We start from the raw sequence: 18,695 nt of genomic DNA, 5'->3' as shown, positions 1-18,695 counted from the left end.
GGAGAATCCTGCTCTGCCCCCCTCATATTGGGCCGCCTGACTTGCATGCCTTTCCGCAAACACAGAAAAATGTAATTCAGCGCGTAACGAGGCTGAGCATTAAAACTACACTAACCGAAAGCAAAACTTTTAAAAGCGAGACTTTTCTTCCTTTCTTTTGTCCGTTCTTTCTTTGTGTATATTATTTTTCTATTTAATTGCTGATGACTGCCTTTTCAGCTTTCAGCATTAAATTGAATGATTTATTATATTATTCCATTTGTTTTGTGGCAGAAATATTATTTATTAAATTGGCATGCATATAAAGCAATAGTACAAAATAAAATATTTCTTACTGCAATGTAACACTTAATTTGTGTTTGATGCAAACCATCAATGTATTTTTCCTAAAGTAACAGTAGGACTTTATATAGCAGATAACTTTTATTAAAGCACATTCAAGGCAGCATGATGATGAGAAATATTATTCATTATTAGTATTATTGTCATCATCGTCATCATTAATATTTTATAATTATTCAACATTCATTTTGGAATTATTGCACAAATATTAAGTCATCACAGCATTAGTTAGATAGTTGTTTCTGGGTTTTGTTAGTCCCAATTGATGTTTTCAAATACAATAAATCCCTTAATATAGAACTTGTCAAATATATCATTCATTTTTCATGCTTGCTCCTAAATTTTTTTCTGGCACTCCTAATATTTCAGGTTGGGAGCACTGGTGCTACCAAGTAGGAGTTAATTTCGAGCGCTGTGATGCATCAGCGGATTAATCGCTCATCTGCAAGGCTCGAGTGGGTTGACAATTTTTTTTATTAAAGTTTTTAATTTTTGTAATTTTATAACTCTTTGAAATAAAACTAACATATCTATAACACCCTAATGTTTCCTAAATATCATTGTATTTCTTTCTTACATTGTTATTTTTTTAATTACAAAACAGTATAGAACTCAGCCTTTCTACCTTTAATTACTATATTGGTTAAAATGACTGCATTCATGTCTGCTACTTTTCGCCGTGACTTTAAATATTTGCGCTTCTTTTTTTTTTTTTTTTTTTTTTTGCCTAGCAACTTCCTGGTAACATAAACAACTTTTTTTATAGCAAAAACATAAATTTACTTCAGATGTATCTTTAAAAAACGCATAATCTGTGCCGGGAAATAGCTCCTGTTTGAAAGTAAAAATGAAAGCGAGGCCCAGACCTTTGCGTGTTCTAGTATCTTAACTACATATTTATAGGCTGTATTACCAAAATAGATAATGTTTTAGGGTAATGGGGTGATGAAATATGATGACAGACATTCAGAGCTTAATTTTAATATCACAATCAAAGCTTTGAATGTAAATATGACGTGACGATATTTTATAAGAGAACGGTCAGAATGAAAAGTATGGTAGTTCTAATAGTTAGAGAATTCTAGCTCCACTATTAATATAGCCTACTCTCGTGTCTGTGTTAACACAGAATGAAGCAAGTGCATCGATTGCCATTCTGCCTAATCACAGACGTTACTTTTGAGCTCCTGAGCACACAGGCATTCAGCTCATGATGATATGCTCTCCCATTGGCTGCAGCTCGTCACTACATCTGACCACACGTGGGGTCGAGTCGGCCGACTGCTCTGGAATATTCAGCATGCTAGATATTGGATTTCCGTCTGCAAGGTGTTGGCGACGCTTCAGCGAGCCTCTTTGATGCGTTGCTCAGTAGTTCACACATAAAGACTGCCGAGCATTGTGCACCCGCAGATTTCTTCCTGATCACAGCCCGATCTGTCAGCGAGCTTGTTAACTTTCAAATTGGGCTTAAATCGGGCTTAAAATCCTTTAGTGTGAACTAGGCTTTAGCTGTGCAGTGTGTGTGAGCGGTAAAAGAACCTTTGTGATCTCACAAGGGCCGGAAGTATTTTTTGTAGTCCCCAAAATTCCTTCGCTGTAGGCTTTGCTAAACTAACTCTGTAAAAACCAAGGTCTACCTTTGCATTAAACTTTGAGCTTTTTACATTCAGAGATGTTTGTTCACACAGCTACATTACACATCAGCTAAAGTTTAAAATATGATATTGTAGTGGACCACCCCTTTAAAAAGCAGGTTGTCCACGGGGTCTTAATGTCTTTAATTTTAGGCCTTAAGTCTTAAATTCACTGAAATATTGTTTTGTAGGGTTTAAAACATTTTATACTGGTCTTAATTTTCCTCTGTCCAAGTAAAGATACCCAATCTGTCCAATAACCATCCAGTCACCATTAACATACAGTAGTCAACATTTGACATGGATCACCACCTTTGCCAAAGTTGTCCTAAAACTATAGAACGAAACCAATTCTTGTGCACGGAGAGTTTTGAAAAACATTTTGATTTACTTCGAATGTTGACTACTCTGTACTTGAGACTAGCCGCGTTTCCACTATCACGCCTAAAGCGAGCGAGCCAGGGCGAGCCAAGGCCAGTCGCGTTTCCACTGTCATTTCCGGGGCCTAATCGGGCCAAAGCGGGGCTTTCTCGGGTCCAGCGGCCGGCATTTTTCAGCCCGCCGAATATCTTGGGCCAAGGAGGGCCAGCTGGGGCTTTGGGGCGGAGTGAAAGGAGGGGCGGACTTTGCTCCGAGTCTCGGAAAGATGCGGTCATAACACTAGATTCCGATCGCACACAAGTAACTTGCATGCGCCGAACACACAAACAAATAAATAAGGGAAAGAAAACATCTAGCCCTATAGGCTGGGGTCTTTTTGCTTATAATCGGCCTTATGTTTCCGTATAAAATATAAGGCTGTTGCATAAAATAATAAAGTTACAATTTATAAGTGACATTTCTTTGCTGCGTCCTCTTTGATGTTTCAATAACGCATGATAATCTTTACAACATATTAAAGACACAGCAGACAGTAAAGGTTTTCGAGAGTTTGTTTGTCAACTTTAAAAGGTGTTTTTGCGCGTTTAGATGCCTGTATGTGTGTGTGAGACCGAGCAAAAGAGCGCTCCCTTCACAGCTCTGTTGATGCCGCGAGCGGCTTCTCTTTTTTTTTTTAATGAATACAACAGATAGACATAAAACTTAACAAATTATGTGGCCACTTTTGTAGACTCAAAACAGTAGTGTCATATCTTGATAAAATAGCCTAAGCTATATTAAAATAATTTAAAGAATTACAAATATCAGATATAATGAAATCGCAATAAGAAAATAAATAGGCCAATTTAAAACAAGCAAAAGCTAGCTATAACAATTTAGGTATATAGCCTACATAAATCAAATTGTTTTAAAGCCATATATAACTTTCATTTTACAAAGGGATCTGAAAAAAAAGATTTTAGATATTTTCTAAACGCGAACACCGAAGGTGGTTTGAAATACTACTTATAAAGTATTTGAATGATATTAATCAAATTGTGCAAACAGAGCATTTTTTTGGGTGAGTAAAAGCAGAAACTACGCTACCTTTTTTTTTTGTCCTGTGCAGCGCCGCTTTAAAAACGCATCAGGGAAAACTCCAAATACAAAATGTGTTCGGTGTTCTCAAACAAGTGTTGATGTTTTTATATGACGTGCTAAAATTGAAAAATGAAATTTACATGAAGAGCTTTATTAGTGAAAAGCTGCTGAGCGCAACGAAAATAGGCTATATTTTATTACTTGCTCTTATGTGCTGAAACACTTTCCTTAAGATCACAGAATAATATGCAACATCTAAATGTCATATAGCCTATGTAGAAAAATGTATATGTTTCAGGTCCGGAGCATTTGGGCTGAATGTTTGACTGTGTCTATCTAGCCTAAATGAGGATGTTATAAAATACATTTTCTACCACCGAATTATTAACGGAGACCACTTGATGCACGATGCCAACAGTCGGTCGGTGAGTAAGTGAATATGATCAATGAAAACACAAAGGCCCATGTGTAGACATATTATGCACTGCTGTACAGTAACATGTCATTTGTTTGTTTCGGATGTCTTCATTTTAATGCTTTCGTGATGATGATGGTGTGCTTTATCTGCCTGATTCCTGCTGAAGTGGGTGGGTTGTGTGACGTTTGATTCAGGGGATGTTCTGGGGCGGGGTCTGCATGACGGGCTGCGAGCTACTAGCCCGACAGTGGAAATGCGACATGATTTCGGCCTCACTGCTCAACCTCCCGGGCAATTGGCCCGGCCGGATTAAAGCCCTGGCTCGCACTAGCTCGACAATGGAAATGCGGCTAATGAGTGCTATATAAGTGACAACAGCCATTTTATTTAGCAAATTGACCAATTTTAATTCTGTAATCAGGGAAAGAACCCTAAAAACAATTACATAATTCCTTATGATACTTACAGAGCAGAGTTTCCCTTAACATTATTCTCCAGTTATACAAAAAGATGTTCAGAGGTAAGGGAAAGGAATATAATATTTATAAATGGTCATTGAATAGGCAAGGTTTTATAACAGAAAAGCATTAGGTTGAATAGGAGTTGTACTCTGTCCATTCGGACAAAAAACCAACTAAAATGTACAAAAAGTTAGGGTTGCCACGATACCATTAATTTACATTACAAGAGGGCTGTGCAATTATTCAAATCCAGTTTTGATTTCGATTATGGCTTCTAACGATTATGAAAAACTATTAATCAAGATAATCGATTATTCCATCATATAACTAGTATTCAGCTTAAGAAGACATTTAAAGGCTTAATTAGTGTAATTTGGCAAGTCATTGTATAACAGTAGTTTCGACTGTTATTTTTGAGTAATTTTGAGTTCAACTGATAATCTTTTTGAATAATCATGATTACAATTATGACAAAAATAATCGTGATTGATTTTTCCCATAATCTTTGAGATATGATACTGTAATTCATAACTCAAATCTATGAAATAAAAAAATGGTCAGAAATATTATGTTACGTTATAATAGATCTACTTGAATTTAATGTATGTAAAATTCCCTATTATTGAAAAAGTGGACAAATATAAACTTATAAAAATCTGCAAATAATAAATAATACTACTACTAATAAAAACATTTTATAAAAGCAAGTAGTCGTTAATAAACTAAAAAAAGCACCCCGAGATGAAGGCATGCAGGCAATGGTTTTTATATTTATGTAGAAAGTGATCATTTTTGTAATATTTTAATTCTTTTTATTCCTTTTCATTTGTAAAGATACTTGCGCATTGCTGTACATCCTGTGTGTAATAAGCAATGTGTAAGCATTTAATGTGCACAACTAACACGCTCTGCACTGGACTTTAGACCTGTTTTTAGCTGGTCAATTGCGCAGTGTATTATAGTTCCTCAAAATAGCAACACGCCAACAATGCGCCTTAGCACATCTTCTTTTTAAACTGGCACACTTATGAGTCCATGAAGCGGCGCCAATGAATTTGCTAAACGGTGTGGTGCAAAAAGGGGAAAATTAGGGTTGCGTTGGTCTGAAAAAAGCAACGAATCGCACCAAACGTCTTGTGCCGTCTTGCAGCGGGTGTATTTTAGGACCCTTAGTGTGTCTAAATGAACGCATTAAGAAGTAAAGCCTATTTTCACAAACAGGAGAGAAGCATAATGGGGCGGACAAAAGTCTTTTTTCCAAACGTTGCTAAGCTATGCGTCTAGCACAATTCAAATTCCGAATTTATAGTTGTATTTTGTCAGCGCTGTCCTGGATAGGTTTAAAGTTTATTCAAGTTCAACACCCCAAGTCTAAAAAGAAGCATTTTAGCCAACAGAAGGCATACATATAATATTTTTATTATTGTTATTTTATACTATATGATTGAGAAGTAATACTAATATTGTATACGATATCAATAACCGTATTTTAATTAGTATTATAGCTGTCTCAATTGACACAGTATGCACTCATGCACTATGTACTTATGCACTTACACACTCAACAGCATAGTACATGTATGTAGTGTCGTCCCACATGGAACACTGTTTTTTTTTACTAAGTGGAAATTCAAACGGTTTCCCAGATGACGTTTGACCGTTGCTAAATCAATGAAATAAATGACCAAACTATCAAATAATACCTGCCATGAATATAACCGCATTCACCATCGGGAGGCGCTAAAATCCCTCTTGTAGGAGAATTTTGCTTTCACCATCCAAAATAAAGTTATCCAACCTGTGTGCCCGATAGCTCTGCCCCTTCCGCCACGTGAGCAAACCTCCGGCCGTTGAGTGCGTGAATTGTCCATCATTACACACTTCATTTTACTGAGTAATTAAACTGCACTTATTATTTTTTAGAATTTTCAGTGTGAACGCACTACTTGCATTATACTATAAAATGGCGTAGAATCGTGCATAAGTATGCGATTTGGGACGCAGCTTATGTCTTTCTTCATTGCCATCTTGATTAAAAAAATTGTTTAAATTTTTAAAACCAAGTACAAAATCGTGATCATTATTCTGAGAAAAAAAACTGTGATTCTCATTTCATCCCTGCAGATCTATTAACAAGCAATCTCTACTTTCAAATAAAAAGATAATTTAGAAGTGATACTGACCTTAGCACACACAGCTACAAACCTCAAAACAAAACAAGGCAAGTAGGTTCTGATCTCATCCAAAACACCTCCAGTCCTCTATGCTGGTACAGTCTTCCGCTTTTCTTTACAGTTTCCCTTTTTTCCCCTGAAAGGCTTTATCTAAGGAAGGAAGTGCGACACGCTTTGTTTACACTTGCTGGTTTGAGAAACACTTCCTTCCAAGAAAGTCCTCCGTGACTTGCTGCATCTCACAAGATGAGATCTTTTCATACTCTGCCTCGCTAATTTCATCTGGTTTCAGACTGAATGGCCAAAACAATCAGGCTTTTCAGGCCTAACAATGTAATGAGCGGCCTGGTCCAGATGCACCTAGCATGTTTAGTGAAATTGCTTTGATGTCGATGAACACTCGGCCAGAAAAGATGTGTTATTTAGCATGAAGTGGGTTGTAGGTGGCACAATGATGAACCCTTCATCAAATGCAAGTACTCAAGGACATGTGGCCGATTAGCTTGCGTTCCTAATTGCGCTCCATATTAATGAAACGGCCTATACTGTGTTCCGTTGTCTTCATTGTGTTGGGTTTTTCCATATTTCTTGGCTCACGCTCCCGTCTAAAGCTCTTTATATTGGGAAACAGACCGCGTGGCTCAAGTGAGGAATTATTCTGTAAAGGTTTCCTCTTATTGCACTTGCGCGTCCTGTGTTTGACTTGTGAAATTCCAGACGTGGTTTCATGGGTGTATTTTGCAGCACTTTGTTGGGGTTTGTGCTGCTTTTGTAATGTTGATCCAACACTGTGTGCTTGTGTTTATTGGTCTTTGATTGCTTCTTGAAGTATCTGAGAGAGTCTTGTAAATGTGGATTTGACTAATGGAAATGCCAATGTTTGTTGGCTAAAAATAATAAAAACGTTTAGGCCAGTTTTAAATTCTTGTTTGTTCATTTCTGGTTCAAAACTGTGGGTGATGTTAGGGGTACTCGATTTTGGGAAAAATCATAGTCACGATTATTTTGGTCATAAATGTAATCACGATTATTCAAAACGATCATCAGTTGAAGTCAAAATTATTAACGCTCCTGAGAATTTTTAGCAGTATATTCTCTTATAAATATTTTTACTTCTGGAGAAAGGCTTATTTGTTTTCATTTGGCTAGAATAAAAGCAGGTTTCAATATTTCGAAATTCATTTTAAGGTTAATATTATTAGCCCCCTTAAGCAATATATTTTTTAATTGTCTGCTCTTTTGACTACTGTTATTCAATGAACTGCATAATTACCCTAATTAAGCATTTGAATTGCACTTCAAATCCAAATGCTTGTATTTTGAAAAATTTCTAGTAAAATATGTACTGTCATCAAAGCAAAGATAAAATAAGTCGTTTATTAACGATGTTAATTATGTTCAGAAATGGGTTGAAAAAAAAAACTTCTTTCCATTAAACAGAAATCGGAGAGGAAAAGGGTTGCTAATATTCAGGAGGGCTAATACTTTTGACTTCAACTGCATATATACAGTTATTTTCCACCCTGCTAAGGAAAGAGAAATAAATACAATAGAATAAAAATATGAAACAAACTGTGCTTTAAGCATCTTCACTGTAAGAAACACTTTAGCTACAAAAGTCCTCAGTCAAGAGCATTGAGGGATTTTCTCCTTTTGTTGTTTGATTAATGATAGAAACAGGCGGCAGCAGAAATATTGTGCGCTGTCACTTTAACGGTTTCTCTTTCACTTGTCTTTTGATTCCTTACTCGTTTGTTTGTTACACAAATTAGGGTTAATATGAATAATCACTAAAAGCCACGTTTTGACACCTATTTGACCATTACAGCTCAAGTTAAGATGACTTTAGATGTGTGCACTCTGCTCGCCTCAGTATGCAAATGAGACCGAATGCTGACAGCATGCTTCTGACTGTGTGCGCGCCACACACGCACGCAGACGCATGCAGTCTTTCGTGCTTTTGAAGAGCAACAAATGTGTACAAAGGGGGTGGTATATGATGCAATAATAGTTTATCTTGATTTATGGTTTGTCATAATTGTTTGAAGCCAAAATCAAAATCAGATTTTCGATTAATTGCAATTTAGTTTGTATCTAAATGAGAGTTAAATGCTTCGAATTATTAATATGAAGTAGAGTTTGGCATGATTTTGGCTAAAACGAGAATCATTATTTATTTTTTAATTTTTGCATAAGATCATGATTTTCTCCTAGTTCTGTAGATGTAAAAAGTTAATATGAATAAGCTATTATTATTATTATTTCTCAAACATGGTAAGACAACAATAATAATATTAGGCCTATGTGTAGGTCTACTGTTAGTTAAAAGGCTAAATTTTGTATAGACTCAGAATGGGGGACTTGACTAGACTTGGAATTTGTCCTGATTGTTAATGCACAGTAAAGTAATCAGAATACAACTATTCATAATTCTGAACTTGAATTATTATGTTTCAGACATATATGCTTGCCATTTTGTCACCTTGGAATTATAAGGTTCTATCTGCATTCTGAATGAATTTGAGACATTGAGCTTCCAAGTTCTTGCATTCTATATAGCAAGCAGTATGTGTGTAACACTTGTTTAATCATGAAAATGATGTGCGTGCTTTTGGTTTCACTTTCACTGGCAAATGTGGCTCATGTCTGGGATGCTTTTTCAATTTGCACCGCCTTAATGCTTCCTTCAAACTTGAAAATATAAATGGCTGAATCTTAGAGATGCTGGATTAAGATCGTGTGGGGATTCTAATAGAGATCTTTTTTTCCGATTAATCGCACAGCCCTATGATGAAGACTATACAATGCTATTTTACTTCTTCATTATTCAATTTTTGTACCTGGGTCCTAATAAGTAATAAATAAATCGCAATGAAATAAATGTCAACAACATGATAAGCTCAGATTTTTCTCCTATATTGATCTAAGACCCCATTACACAGCTGGAAATGCAACAATGGACATCTAAAAGTGTGTTGACATTAGAAATGCATTGCATTTTCAGCCACTGAAAATTTATCGTCTGAAAATATTGTCATTTAATGGACCCTCTAACTTTAGTGGCTTCAGGTATTGTTGGGGTACTCTTTTAAATCTGGAAGAATTAACAACTTGTATCGAAATGTATATTGTTATTGTTCAATATGGAAAATGATTTTCAAGATTGCATTTTTGTCATATCGCCTAGCCCTTTATTAATGTCATCTGTAACAATAGTATTGAGATTAGAAATGAATGATCAATTATTTAAAAAGAAATTAAAATTCAATAGTATTGTATAGATGTAATATGTTAATGTAAAATTAAAACTATATAATAAAATATTAAGGTCACGGATTTAATTAATTTAATTTTAAATGTAATTGAACTATTTGAATTTGATTAGTCAATATTTTTATCATTTTTTTATATTACTACCTTCACTAATATTAATAATATCATCTGTTTATTTATAAAGTTTTGTAATGGTAATAAATTAGTTGTTGCTATATTTACTTTAAATATATTAAAAAATCAAATTAAATATTCAAAAAGTTGTTCTAAAATGTATTCATCAATAGATCAAATAAGATGTACACTTTTTGTTTAACTTGGATTTCTTACATGACCTTGTTTGTTTTTCAGGGTCTGACTGCTAAACCACTAATAGGATTCACAGGAAGCCAAGGGGTGAGTTTGCACTTTTTTTCCTTCCCCTGCCTCTTTGTTTATGGCCATCCAGCACTCAAAACTTTGATTTGTCATGTTCCTTCGTGAAGCCCCAAACCTTGCGTGAATCTGGGACTCTCCCCAGTTACTGTGAACAAACCTGCTTATGTCGGTAAAATAAAAACCTTATTGACTTCCTGCAACACAGTCATCCACTGCAATAACCACAATATCCTCTGCTCGCGTTTGCAAAGTCAGCAGTCGATCCAGTGCTAGCTCACTGACGGCCATTCCGCTCATCTGGAAGTAATTTGGCAAAAACTTATCATTAAAACCTAGCTTTTTATACACTTGTTTTAATTTTTCATGCACTGTAGCTGAAGGCAGAGCTGGCGATGTTGCTGTTATCTGCATCTTGTGCTGAAGAATGTGGTTTGTCTGCCTCGGATACATTTCAGACCCCGAGAGCCAATTAAACAGAAGTTTGTTCCTGTGCACATGTCTCATGTAAACATGCAGAAACAAGACAGCAAGTTCTCAAACTGAAGCAGCTTGTTTTGTCGTTTAACGAGGTGACATTTACGACTTGTTTTTCCTAAACGTTCAGTCAAAATGACATGTCAGATTGGTTTCGAAAAACACCCTATTTTTGTGATTCTGTGGAAGTCAAAAAGAACAAGTTAGACAGAATCGTCAGGCTGCTTGTAGTCAGATATTATATTGCGTAATAGTTGATTATTGATAGCATTTTTATTAGCATTAATTTAGTTTTTGGTATTTATTATAATTTATACAAAACAATATTAAAAAAAAAATAGGGGGCACGGTGGCTCAGTGGTTAGTACTGTTGCCTCACAGCAAGAAGGTTGCTGGTTTGTGTCCTAGCTGGGCCAGTTAGCATTTCTGTATGGAGTTTGCATGTTCTCTGTGTTCGCTTGGGTTTCCTCCAGGTAGGGCTGGGTGTTAATTCAATATTGATAATTATCACAATATAACATTTTTCGATAAAACGATAATGACAGTTCGATAATTGCTCGATAATATTTATGCTGTTTGCGTAACGTTGCGCAAGCATTTTGCAGCCTTCCCTTCCGACTGCTGCACGCCGTACAAGTTTACAGCCATACAGTGTTAGTTGCACTGAAAGGAGTTGGAAAGAAATAAGGTAAAAAAAATCTGAGTCGCAGACATTGTTGACAAGAAACGTCACTAGACTTCATGAGCTACTTAGTTTTTCCCTATCCGACACAAAACAGAGCAACATGCACCGCAAACTGAGCAGACGAATCGTGTCATCAAAAGCAGGCAACACCACGACCTGTTTCATCACGTAAACCAAGACCACCCTTATAAAGATGCTAAGAAATTACAGACATAAACAAGTGTTGGCAAATTAGATATAACAGACGACACAATGTCAATCACATCTCAATGAACACTTGATGCTTGCTGTAAACTACAGCCTGCATCATTTAAGTGTATTTGTTAAGACAATAATAAGATCTTTTGATGTCAAGCTTATGTTTCCTTTTTAATAATAAAATATGTGTTTTGAAATCTGTAATACCACTATTGTCTCTCATCGACAGTAAAAGAACCAGCCTTTATATATTTAAAGGACATAATCACAGAGGAGAAATCAGATGCACAAGACATAATCTTTAAAATAATGACATATTAAAAATGCAGCAAATACATGACAGACGTTTACAACAGCAACAGCTTTTTTTTTCCACGGAGCGAAGCATCATCCACCCGCAGTTGTTTAAGGCGGAGACGAACTAAATAAATATAAACATATTTCCTTGAAAATGTATCTTGTTGTAACGTATTTCGTTTTGTATAATGTGTAACTTAATTTTGATGTTGTTGGTCAGATATCTACAGCATAAACAAGAGGAACGAATAACATCTGAGGAGAAGCGCTTTAACACAAGCCCGATATACGCTTTAGCGCCAAAACAGTCCATCAAACTATTTTCACGGTTTTATTTTAATTCATTAACTAAGCGCGGACTGAGCAGCATGAACTGGACAGTCTTTTCGCAGCACTGATAGATTTCTTGGTTTACCTCGGAAGAATAAACTTGGATGGAGCTTAGAAGCTCGATGTGTAAATGGAAAGGCTCCCCGGCTGGCTCCCCGCATGTTTTCGTTGTGATACGCGATTTGTAAATTGAGAGTCTATTTAGACCTATTCATGCTAGTCTGTCAGACAAATTTGGTAAAAACATCCGCGGATTAATCGATGATCTGCGCATAACAAGGTTTTATGCGACCTGCAATTTGGGATTTCAAGAGAGTGACAGCATAAGTAAGGTAAACTGCACACACTTGATGATGTAATGCGTGGATGCGTCTCACAGCGCAAAACATGACTAAACCTTTACATGTCCATGCTTAATCAGTTATCGATAAGGTATGTCAATTAAAGCATTATCGACAATCAATAGATCAAGTAATCATTAGCATCCCTAAATAAAATACATTAAAGAATATTTCACCCTAAATTCACTATACTCGCCATTAAAAGGAGAGTTCATCCAAAACTGAAAATTCTGTGACTATTAGCTCACATTGTTCCAAATCGTGTTTTTTTTTTATTTATTTATTTTTATTTATTTTTTCTGATGTTGAGCAATAATATCCAATAACTTGTAGGTAATGTCTTTGGTTGTTGAAAACTTGAACAAGTAAATGCTGAATTAAGATAGTTCTTTTGTTTATTATTTTATTAATTATATTGTCAGACAGCTAAAACATTTCACTAAATGTGTTAAATCAGCTGCACAAAGCCATTGGCATGCTGAAAATCTTATATAATTGATAGATATAAAGATTTTACATTTATTGTGATGAATATCAATATCGACTGATGAAAAAAATTATCGTGATAATTTTTTTTGCCATATCACCCAGCTCTACCTCCAGGTACTCCTGTTTCCCCTCACAGTCCAAAGACATACGATGTAAGTAAATTGGATGAACTAAATTGCCTGAAGTGTGTGTGTGGGTGTTTCCCAGTACTGGGTTGCTTCTAGAAGGGCATCCACTGCGTAAAACATTTGCTGGAATGGTTAGTGGTTCATTCTGCTGTGGTGACCTCAAATAAGGAACTAAGCTGAAGAAAAATGAACGAATGAATGCGTTGCGTCCTTTAGATGTTTTTTCTAAACTAAGAATAATTTCACAAGACATATAATCGTTTTGTATGCGTGGAATGTGTGCAATCTTTTATTGCCCATTTTTCCAGTTAAAAATATGATATAGTGTAAGAAAAATATTTACAATAAATAATTGATAATTTACCTGTTTGAGGTTGTTACATGTGCTTAAATCAAATAAATAAATAAAACAAAACATACTAAGTGTATGAAAAAGAAAAGAATTAAAATAAATGTCAACGTATCGAATGTCTAAACATCTTATTGCGGTTTACTAATCTTAAAGTCTTCTCAACACCACGTTTCTGCACGAAACAAAACTGCAGCAACTAAAGTTAAGTCAACTGTGCATTAGTTTGAAGTTCCGAGCTTGTACACTGGACTTGTACATTGTTGTTGTTGTCGTCGTCGTCGTCGCGCGCGTACTGAAGAGCGGTGTTGTTGTGCACGTTCTCATCAGCTGTGTTGTCGCGCGCGTACTGTAAGGGGGTGGGGTGGTTGAGCGTGCGTACTTAAGAGCGGTGTTGTTGCACACCTACTGAAGGGCGAGAGGGAGGGTGTGTCTCGGGGGCACTTTTGATCATTTTGTGAGGGCACTTTCTATCCAAGACTAAAAAGGGCATGTGCACCTCACAGGTTGAGCCCTATGTGTGCACGTGCCTGACTGGAAAACATTGAAGTGTTCAACAGATGTTCCTCAACACAACATGTAGTCTCACTGGCTTGTTGGAGTTGCATTGGAGTTGCAAAAATTGACCTTTAAGGGCATTTGTGTCCATGAGCTTTAATATGGACTGTCTTATCTTACTGAATGAGGAAGACACTGTTCTTCTCTAGGGACGAGCAGAATTGTTACCACATGGCCACCAGAAGCAATTTGAGAACAATATGTTCGAGTCAGTTTGGCATAAACAACATGAAAGCATGGACCCAACCTGCCTTGGATTAGTAGTTTTAGATCTAAATATTTCTTGGTACACTTTTGGCGAATTTTTTTTGTTTGTTTGTTTGTTTTTTTTTACTGACCTATGTCTACATCTTGTAAACCAGGGGTGCCCAATCTTATTTCTGGAGATCGACCTTCCTGCATAGTTCAGCTGCAACCTTGATCAAACAGACCTGTCTTTAATTACCAAGTGCTCCTTCAGATCCTACTTTAATTGGTTTAGTTGTTTTTGATCAGGGTTGGAGCTGAACTCTGCTGGAAAGGAGATTTCCAGGTACAGGATTGGGCACCCCTGTTGTAAAAGCTACTTGCACTAGGATTACACACAATGGCACATTGCTTAAATAATAGTACCCTTCTTTCTTGAACGTGACCGTGAGTTCACTAAACTAAAATTCCTTCCTCAATCACCACATTAACCCAGAAGCTGTCCTTCATGAATGTGCAGCTGACAAATTTATAGCACCTGGTAAAGATGTGGCGAATCTTTGAGATGGAGATATTCAAAATGCTTTGCTATTTTTTTTGAATCAGTTCAGAGCTTAGATTTTAACAAAACAGGGCGTTGTATGCTTTATAGACAGCTGTACTCTGCTTGCATCCAATTCCTTACAGATTCTACTTAAACCTAAACAATCATCATTAAAGTTTGTAAATGTTTAAGCCAATTACAGAATATTAGTTTGAAACCTCAAACTGCACAACGAGCTGTTTTTAACGTCTTAAAATGAATGCAAGTGAATGAGACCGGAAGTCTCGAGCCAAAAAGATTCAAATGGCTGCATCTGCTCATACGTGAAGAATAAATACGGTGAATAGTGAGCTGATTACTTTAATCTCATGGCATAAAAGCCAACTTGCATGACTCGGCTAAACACACTATCGCTCTTCCTTGTGAGCATTTGGGTGAATGGTTTAAAAACTAGCCTAGAGTGCTAACTGCTGTTAAAAACTAAGAATTTAATCTGTTTACAAGAGAATGATACGTTTTTAAGATACTAGAACCTTTTTTTCCAAACCGTGTTCATTACAGCTGTATTAACTGTGATTAACAATCTCTGAAGAATGTTTTCACCACCTGTTCATTTCCAGGCTACAAAGAAATATGGCAGTTCTGAAGTCAAATGAAGTGCCGGCCTAGTACTAGCATGCTATACATAGGACAGTAGTCATTAGCTACGTTCCCATCCATCTATTTTAATGCACATTTTGGATGCGTGTATAAAAATTGGTTGATTGGAAACGTAAAGATGCACAAACGTTTTGAAAATGCGCATAAAAAATAAGCGCACAACCAAGTAGGATAAACTTTTTTTTTATTAGATGAGAAAAGAAACGCATAAACTATGATGAAAACACTTTTATCCAACAAATTCCAGTATGCGCATTAAAAAAAGTCATGTGATTTTTGTAATAAAAGATCATGTGAACTTAAAAAAACTAGCATAAGCTTCTCCTACCACAGCAAATTCCGTTTTTACAAATTTCCATTTTCGCACCTCTTGCGCATAAATTTAATTCCTATTTTAGGATGGAAACTAGAGCTGTGCGATTTACTCAAACGAATCGAAATTTTAAACATTCTGATTAGTTAAACACAAGAGGCTGCAGTATTAAATGTATATGTATTATTTAATTTCTTCCACACAAAGCAATTGGGTGACTGTCGGCTGTGTGTGACGGTCTTACTAACCAATTGAGTGAGCACGTTCATTCTCTCCTATCAGAATTGTGCAACCAATCTATGCCCACAATAAAAGAAAGAAAACGATCAAGAAAGTGCTGACAAATGGGATGATGGCATCTGACGCTTAAAAAGCGTTAATAGACAAATTAATATCAAAGAAAAACAGCAATTCTTACATGGGAATATTTTGGTTTCACAGTCACAGACACAGGAAAAAAAAACAGGTTATTTTTAAGAGCTGTCGCAGAATTCTTGCCACGGCTTACAGATTATTGAGCTGAAGCTTGACTACAAAATTAAATTGTTAATCAAATCGCAATCGCAATATGTAAAAAATAATAATAATAATACATTTTTTAAAAAATTCAATTAGATATTTTTCCCATATCACACAGCCCTAATGGAAACATAGCAAATAAGCGTATATCTACGTGGGCCAAAATAACCAAAACCTGTAAGTTGTTTGTTGGTTTTTGCCTTCTCTGTAATCAGCATTGGCTTCCGCCAGTGGGTTGAGGATCTAGTTTTTAAGTGTCTGTTTCTCTATCCTCTGTAATTCATGCTATGCTAAAATGCACTTGTCCTGACTGTTAATCACACTGGATTGCGACTGTGTCATATGTATATATATTTCAGCCTGTGATGCAAGCTCTTCCTTCGAGAGCGTTTCTTCTCTTCTGTGGCTTATTTTCCCCTCTTGTCTGAAAAGTCGAGTTAACAGCTGTCATGCTTTCTGAATGATTCGCAATCCTGAATTGCAATCTGCATGTGTTCAACTAAGTTTCTGCCAATGCATGCAATAAAATGCAAGAAAGTAAAGGCGTAAATAGTCATCTGCGTCTTGTGTAGTGTGTCCTCTGAGTGATTGTAAGTGGCGGAGCGTCTTTTGCTTTCTTGAATCTCTCATGTGGGAGTGTGAAAAGTGAAGCGTTGAGCTGAGGAAGCCCTCGAGCTGCCAGTGTGAGTCTCGGACACGGTCTGTTATTTATAGGCAGACACCTGCAGGCCACACACGTGTGAGGAACCCTGGGTAAATGGAGCCACAGCAGGGCGAGCGTCAGGTGTGTGTGCGAGTGAGAGGCCCACACTGTGTCCTGCTGCTGTTCACTGGGTCTCAGCGGGATCCTTCGCTTCACTCCAGCGGTTGGTCTCGGCCCTATAAACATGTTGACTAAATCTTCCCTTTCATTTCTTCTGTCTCTCCAGTCTTAGTGCCAGACCAATTACATGACAATGCTGATTGATATGAGCAGTTCTGAAATTAATTGTTGTTCATTTTTAATTTAATATTGTGTGTTTTACATTGTGCATAATTATGCTTTTTTAACAATTTGTTAAATTTTCTATTTTTAGCTAATATTTTTTATTTAGCTAATTTGTTATTTATCAATGTTTTTATGACAACAGTAATAATAAAAAAGCCAACAATCCTGAATTAATTAAACATAAATTTGTACAAAATTAAAAATTGATAATTGAAGTGTATATATGGTAATATTTGTTGCTTTCCCAGTGCTGGCTGAAAGGGCATCTGCTGCGTAAAACATTTGCTAGATAAGTTCGCGGTTCATTTCACTGTGGCGACCCCTCATTAATAAAGGGACTAAGCCGAAGGAATTTGAATAAATGAATATTTATTGCTATAATAACACAGGGCTCGAAATTAACTTTTTTACTTGGTAGCACCGATGCTCCCAACTTCAAATATTTAGGAGCACCAAAATAAATTTAGGAGCACCAGAAAAAATTTAGGAGCACCCACCAAAAATGATTGAGCACCGCTGCAAATTGCTTTTTAAGGGATTTATTGTATTTTAAAACAACATCAATAGGACTGACAAAAACCAGAAACAACTATCTAACTAATGCTGCGAAGACATTGATATTTGTGTGCAATAATTCCAAAATGAATGTCTAATAATTATAGAATATTAATGATGATGAAAATGACAATAATAGTAAAAATGAATTACATTTCTCATTATGATACTGCCTTGAATGTGCATGAATGTAGGTTATCTGATATAAAAAGTCTGTTACTTTATGAAAAATAATTTATTAGTTTGCATCAAACAAAAATGAAGCATTGCAGTAAGAAATAATTATTTTGTACTGCTGTTTTTATATGCATGTCAATTTAATAAATAATATTTCTGCTACAAAACAAACAAAAGATTATAATAAATCATTCAATTCAACGATGAAAGCTGCAAAGCAGTCATCAGTAAATAAATAAAAAATAAAAATAATATACACCTCAAAAAAGAATGGACAAAAGAAAGTAAGTAAAGTCTCACTTCTATCACTCTTTAAAAGATTTGGTTTCAGTTTGTGTCAATTTAAAGGTTCAGTCTGAGATGATCTTCATTTTTCTGTGTTAGTGAAAAAGCTGGCGAGTCAGCTGACCCAATTTATGAGCAGGCAGCGCAAGATTCTTGCGATGACCACTGGCGCAATACCGCTGTTTGTTTTGAAACGCAGTTTCAGTGTAAACTTGGTAAAGGCGAGCTTCTTTGGCGATGATATGTACAGTATTAGATTTGACTTTTAGCGGACATTTGCGCTGAACACGCAGTGAATGCAACGCATGGAGATTCGTGCGCCTTCTCCATGAAGCGCGTTCTCGATTGATCTCAGCTGGTGGATCATTATTCACCACGTGACGTGTCATGATCGCTCTCATCTGCACCTCAATTTTAGGTGGGGTTTGCAAACCTGTGTGCTTTAAGTTTTTACTCTTCTGCCGTTTGCATTTTC

At 36.1% G+C, this 18,695-nt stretch overlaps 1 protein-coding gene and 1 long non-coding RNA gene across 2 annotated transcripts in view; one reads left to right on the top strand and one right to left on the bottom strand.

Moving 5' to 3' along the window:
- The window catches only part of LOC141380320 (uncharacterized), a 371,569-nt gene that overhangs the window by 287,187 nt on the left and 65,687 nt on the right, over positions 1 to 18,695 (bottom strand). The window lies entirely within an intron of this gene.
- The window catches only part of ell (elongation factor RNA polymerase II), a 71,157-nt gene that overhangs the window by 20,242 nt on the left and 32,220 nt on the right, over positions 1 to 18,695 (top strand). Inside the window, 1 exon segment of the mRNA NM_199707.1 lies at positions 10,118 to 10,162. Coding sequence (NP_956001.1) covers positions 10,118 to 10,162 — 45 coding nt within the window.

Source organism: Danio rerio, chromosome 22 (genome assembly GCF_052040795.2).
Source record: "Danio rerio strain M-AB ecotype USA chromosome 22, GRCz13ab, whole genome shotgun sequence".
In the NCBI taxonomy this organism is placed as follows: Eukaryota; Metazoa; Chordata; class Actinopteri; order Cypriniformes; family Danionidae; genus Danio; species Danio rerio.
This window is presented reverse-complemented; position numbering and strand designations above follow the sequence as displayed.